The sequence below is a fragment of the Crocodylus porosus genome, unplaced genomic scaffold (assembly GCF_001723895.1).
Source record: "Crocodylus porosus isolate Cpor-Errol unplaced genomic scaffold, CroPor_comp1, whole genome shotgun sequence".
Classification (NCBI taxonomy): domain Eukaryota; kingdom Metazoa; phylum Chordata; order Crocodylia; family Crocodylidae; genus Crocodylus; species Crocodylus porosus.
This window is the reverse complement of record NW_017728950.1, coordinates 62589904-62596369: the sequence shown is the minus strand read 5'-3', so window position 1 is coordinate 62596369 and position 6466 is coordinate 62589904. Positions and strand designations below refer to the sequence as shown.

The 6466-nt window shown below is 42.7% G+C and overlaps 1 protein-coding gene across 2 annotated transcripts in view; it reads left to right on the top strand.

The window, feature by feature from the left end:
- Positions 1 to 6466, top strand: part of APBA1 (amyloid beta precursor protein binding family A member 1) — a 61550-nt gene that overhangs the window by 36581 nt on the left and 18503 nt on the right. For both annotated transcript variants that reach the window (XM_019555167.1, XM_019555166.1), the window contains exon 5: positions 1414 to 1559. In XM_019555167.1, the coding sequence (XP_019410712.1) occupies positions 1414 to 1559 (146 nt within the window). The remainder of the gene's footprint in view (positions 1 to 1413; positions 1560 to 6466) is intronic.

The following is a 6466-nucleotide window of genomic DNA, read 5'->3' as shown; positions in this document are numbered from 1 at the left end:
CAGGAGTTTGTGACCGTTCGACCTCGTCATCCCTTGGGGCGCTCTGGTGAACAAACGTTCCCCCAGATCCTGGTGGTCACCCTTGATAAATTTATAGGCGGCCATCAGATCACCCCTGAGCCTACGCTTTTCCAGGCTAAAGTGTCCCATGGCTCTCAGCCTGTCATCGTATGCTGCCCAGCTGGCTGGGATGCAAGGGTGCTACAGTGTGGGAGCTGCCTGCCAACTAGACCCCACGCTATGGCATTCTTGTGCCCCAGCCAGCCCCTCTGCAGCCTGTTGAGCAGATGAGAGCAGCCCCGGGCAGGCAGGCTGACCCCCCCTCAGACTGCTTGCCAGCTGGGCCTGCTCTGATCTGGCTCAGTGTGCTGCAATCCCAGGCACACATGTAAATATGCACCTGGAAGTAATAATAAACACTAAAGTTCATTTCAGCACATGAATATGCACATGTAGATGCAACCACAGTGTACAAGATCATAAGAAGTTTAAGATTTAAAGAGAGAAATCCAATCTGTCATAGATTAAATCTTTGAGATGGAGAGGACCACATCATTTTTAAGTAATTAGCCTGAGAATCTTTAGCCCATCAAACTATTACAGGAACTGAGCCTAGAGTTTCATAGTTAGTAGGGTCGGAAGGGACCTGAGCAGATCATCAAGTCCGATGTAGTAGGAATTAAGGTCATTCTTCAGCTTGCAAGACTTGAGCCAGTCGTTTGATACTTTTATACTTCCATTCAACTAAAAATCCCTTACATTTAACATCAGTTCATACATCAATGCCAGTTTCTTTATCTATATTAAAAATTATTCTCTAATCCAAATCCCTGTATGACTGTTATAAAGAGGTGTGGCACAGGTATGGACCCCCTAATATAACATGGTAGTTTTTTAACTCATCCCTCAAACCAATCTCAGACTTGTAGAATGCTCTCAGGAGGTTCCACTGCCTTGTTGTTCTCTTTATCACCAGTGTTGAATGAGCAAGTTGCTGGTAGTTGTCTCTAAATTACACATTAGCCCTTTTTTATTTCTATCTTACTGATGATGTGTTTGCATTAGTCAAAACAGAAGTATTGGAAGTGGGAAATAACAAGTTAAATACTTTTGATGTCTGTGTACTTGCATAGAAACAGAGGCTATTTTGCTCTAGAGTGAAACTTGCCTTAGAGAAGAAAAAACTTCTGCCAGCCAGGTTGGATTAGCAGTTGCAGTTTGCACTGTAGAGATGCTGAGAGCATGTTGCTCAGTGTATTGTTTGTCTTGACTGAGAGTGTTAGATGTCCTGCTGTCAAGTAGCACAGGGCAGCTTTTATAGCCATCAGGTGCAGGTTCAGGTAGTGCTATTGATGTTTCTTTCCATGGAATAATACATAATTTTGCTCAGCAACTTTGTTTTCTGAATTATAGTACCTGGACCCTGTGATCCTGAAGACTTAATTGATGGAATCATTTTTGCTGCCAATTACCTTGGCTCCACTCAGCTTCTGTCTGACAAAACTCCCTCTAAAAATGTGCGAATGATGCAGGCACAGGAAGCTGTCAGCAGAATCAAGGTGAGGTCCCACGGTTTGTATGACATGCTTGGGGGGGGTTAGACTGCAGATGTGTATGCCACATGCTTACACCATGCTAGTTTTGTAATACTGAATAATGCACCGTTTCAAAGTTTAGGCATCTAACTTCTCATTCTGAAAGATGTTATTACCACTTGTTTAATACTGATCTTGGGGTGGGTTGAGAAAGAAAGGATAAGTGAGTTTGTACAGGGTGATAAAGTCTATACTAGCAGTGGTCTAAGTTATTTTCACAATATACGTATCATGTATAATAGGTTTAGGGAGACTAATAACCCATATACTTCTTTTACAAATTGAGTGTTCAGTGAAAATTGTATTCTATTAATACTTGCATGCTTTTGCTAGCCACCTCTCATGGAGGTTACTGTTACCTAATTGCAGGATCAGGATATAAGACATTTTATCCCAGATCCCAAAAGTCATGCATCCTGTCATGACACACAAGTATCGTGTGCACATGCACGGCAAGAGATGCAATTTCGAGGATCTGGGATAAAACTTGTCAGATCCCAATCACACAACATGCGAGTGGGGAGTCCAGCCAGTTCAGATGTTCATAGGGCACCATGGAAAGCGTGGGAATTGGTGCTGATGCCAGGCTTCTCATGGTATCGTTTCAGCCTGCCAAATGCCAGGGGAGCCCATCAGCTGAAATCATATATAATGCAGAAGATTTTTGGCTGGTCTCTTCTTTTGTCATACTATTAATTGCTTGAATGTGTGGTAGAATTACTATCTCTGGTGTGATTAACAAATTAATCATATTGTAAGTGTAACATCTGAGAGGGGCGTAGGTGGACTTAGGTGCCTACATATGACTATTCCACCCTGTTCAAGTCCATGAACATTTATTAATGTATCAGATTTTGTAACATACCCTTAAGATTTAGCCCCATAAAAGCAGTGAGGAGAAGAAAGACCCACCCACCTTTTATAGTAATAGTTTTTCCATGACTCAGATAGGGTGGAAAAAAATTGTACTTAGGCACCTACATTCAGTTAGGCACCCAGTAGGGACACATAAGTTGTGAACATCCTTTTTAAAGCTTACATCCAGGATCTATTGAAATGTTTTCATTTTAAAAATGGCTAACAAAGGTTGTGAATTAATAGAACATCCTTTCTCTCTTTTTTTATTTGGGTACCTGTATTTAAGAATATAAAAATAAATGGCCTGATTTTTTCTTAAAAGTGTATATGTCTTCCATTGAAGTCAGTAGCTAATTTTAGGTGCTTCCTGAAAATGTTCCTTTTCTTTCCAATAGTCCTTGGTAAAGTTTTCTGGTAATTAAGAGAAAGCTTCTCAGTACACAATTGCTCGGCTTGTCCATGTTGTAGATCTTTTCCCCTTATTTTTGCTTTACTTGCGTACTTTTGTGTTATACATAGAAATATTTTTTCTTGGGCCCTTTTTGCCACTGTATAGAGCCATGTTATAAAAGTGCATTACTTTGAAGACATTCATCTATACACTGGTAACCTGAAATATCTACTGCTGTTTCTACTTAACAGCTCTTTTCCCTTCACCCTTGTGCAACTAGTCTTTCAAAAGGAAAAATGGATCCATATAATACATTTAATGATACTGAAAAAAATCTGTTTTTGTTAAGAAAAGGAATTACATTGTAACCATTCAAAGATTTAGTCGACCAAGGAAGATTCGTAATACAAATTATTCTTAAAGTAGGTGTACTATTAATGGGTACTATTAATGAGTGCTGGGTGAAATGTTTGGAAAACAAAATCTATTCCTAGGACAAACACCACACGGAGGACCTTGATAAGACCAGTGAGTGTATTATAACGCTTCAATAGGTAGTTGGTACATGGGCTGCTGTAGAGCAAGCCTCTCCTTGTCATACTATTAGTGTAGCTTTTCTTTAGACTGGAGAGACCACTTCCAGTGAAAATGAATTTGTTTAATCCTTAGGATGAAATTAATCAGTAATACAAAGCCAAGGCACCAGAAAGCTCTCAAAATACAATTTAAACAGTATTTCAGTGGCTCTACACAAGGATATATTTCAGTGTCCATTAGTTTGTACAACACTCTGGATACATCTACACAAGATGCTTTACTGCACAGTAAGCATGCATGTCTACATATGCACGTGTTTACTATGTAGTAAACTTCACTAATTGCAAGTAAATTTGCTACCTGCAAATGCAAGTAGCAAATTTACTTGTGATTAGATACTGTGCGGTAGCACTCATGTATATGCCTGACCGGGAGCAAATCTGCTCCCAGTCAGCCGGTCACAAGGGGACAGAAGATAGCTCCGTGCCCCCAGGAGCTCCCTGCTGCTGGGGCGGGCTCTGTCACTGTGTCCTCTTACCCTGGCAGCAGGGAGCTCCAAGGCCCACGCTTTGCCATTGCAATCAGGGAGCAGGAAGCTGGGTGACCCTTATCTCCCAGTGCCAGCCCCACAACCATGGAGCCAGCCCTAGGAGATGAGGGTGTCCCAGCACTGGCCCCACAATCACAGAGCCAGTCCTGGGAGCTCCTTGCTGGCAGGGACTGGGGAGACTGGCGGGGCTGGCCTGTTCCCCACCCAGCTCCACCATCACCTGTTCTCCAATCACAGAGCTGAGCAGAGAATAGGCTTTCCAGCCCCCTTCCTGAAATTGTGGGCAGGGGCTGGGATCTGTCCCAGTTAGGGGCAGGTTCCAGCCCTGTGCTTCAACTGAGCAGGGAATCCATGCGCAGCGGGGGGCTCGCTGCTAGCTGCCCCACCGGCAGATTGGGACAGGGAGCTGGGACCTGCCCCTCCCTTACAGCTCTGTCCAAGTCTTCTGTCCAGTTGGGGAGCCAGGGCCAGGAGCTTCCTGCTGCTGGGGCAGGGAGACATTGTCCCAGCGCCTGCCAGAAGACAAGTGTCTCCTGACCCCATGCTCCCTGCCAGGCCATGGGCATGATCCTAGAGCTCTCCCTGGTGGTGGCAGGGGTCACTGCAGGGCTCTAGGAAGAGGAAGCAGTTTGCTGCCATTAAGAGCAAATCTGTTCCCACTTCTCTGCACGTGTAGACACCTGCCCAGGAGCGTTTACTTATGAGTAGTGTACTCATGAGTGACCTGCTCCTGGATCTAATGCAACTGTAGACACACCATTTGAGAGGATAATGCATTATAAAAAGACTAAGAATTATTATTTGTTTGCTTCTGAAACAGCAGCAAATATAGTATCAGCAGGACACTGTAGTGTTTTTGCCATATAGACATTGCATAGATTTCTGAATCTACAGGTGGGATTTTTCAAATGCTTATTAGCAGGCTATTCAGAGTTCTGAAATCTATTTTGGGGCCGGTTTTTAAGGTTTGCCTTTTAAAGGCTGTAATTTCCACTCACTGCAAGCTTGAGAGAGTATTAAATGGGTGACCTGGGATATTTAAAGGCACTCTTTTCTAATCTCTGCACCCTCCCTGTGCACAAATCTGAGGGCATGTGCCCCCCACCCCAGGAGTGTGCACAGCAGTGGAGAGCCAGCTCCCCCACCCAAGTCCTGAGCAGCCAGCCCACATCTGTTTCCCGCCTCCTGCTGTGCCATGGGAAAGGGAAAGCCGGCCTCCACTCTGTCACAGCAGCCACCACCTCCCACAGGCAGCATCTGGGGTTTAGGTGCTGCTGTGTGGGGCAGGGGGCTGCAGATCTGTGTCTCTGGCCCCTTAGCCCTGGCAGCTGGGAGCCCCTTCCGGCAGGGCTGGATGTAGGGTACAGGTGGGGAGCAAGGGTCACCACCAGGGCTGGGGTCAGGAGTAAGGGGAAGTGGCATGGGCAAGACACCAGCATATCAGCCTGCTGAGCGCCACAAAGCAGTGGGCAGAGGACAGCCACAGCTAGATCCGCGTCCTGGTGAGCAAAGCTGTCAGGGGAAGCTCTGATTTTCCATGATAAAAAACCCATAATCAAACACCAAAATGTATAGGTATTTAGTATTTTGTTATTATAATGATTGAGGCACTTGTAGGCTTCCAAATTGCTTTAAGATTGTAAATATGTCAATAAAACATTGTGTTCAACAGATACCTATATATATCCACATTTCATTGTAATCATGGGAAAATGCAAATTTTGGGGGTTTTAATCAGAGAATTTGCTATTTTTGTCATAATTTGCAATTTTTAAACAAAGAAAACCAGGATTCTTGGTTATAAGGCAAATTAAAGCATAATTGTAGATGATCTTTTTAGCTGCAAAATGAAAAGATGATCTTTTTAGCTGCAAAATTAAAAACCCTTTTTAATGACATTCTTTAGAAACTACAAACAAATCATATATAGCTAAAACAAAGTTGGAATACTCTGAATTTGTCTTTCATCAGTGTATTTGTTAAAAAAGAAATATTTAATTTAGATTATGAGTACAACAAAACCCATGTAAAGATGTAAGAGAGACCCTTGACTAATGTATTGAGAATTAATTGTATAATCTGACAGATTATACAGATTTCTCTTTCTTGCACAGAAGACATTTTGATATCGTTTTCACTGACTTCATTTGACAGCTACAGATTTCATCTGCATTCATCTTAATTTTCTCTGCAGCATCAGTTATTTTTTATACACAAATGTATAATTTATTTAGGGTTCTGTGACATATTTGAAAGTGGTATTCCAAAAAGGTAAAATAAAAAAAGGTCCGGCACTGCGTCCAGTGAAGCCAAGAGCAGAGTCACAAACAAATTGTGTAAAAAGTTATTTTAGCTCCCCTTTAAACTGACTATTGCTGCACACATCCAGCAAGCTTTTTTTCCCCTTTCCTTGGTGACTGGCACACTTCTTTTGCAAGATTTGGTGTTGAGACAAGGCATTACTTAAAAAAACATGTTCATTATGTGTCAAAACAGTAATAATATCTCTGATTTGCTGTGACAAAAAAATGGATG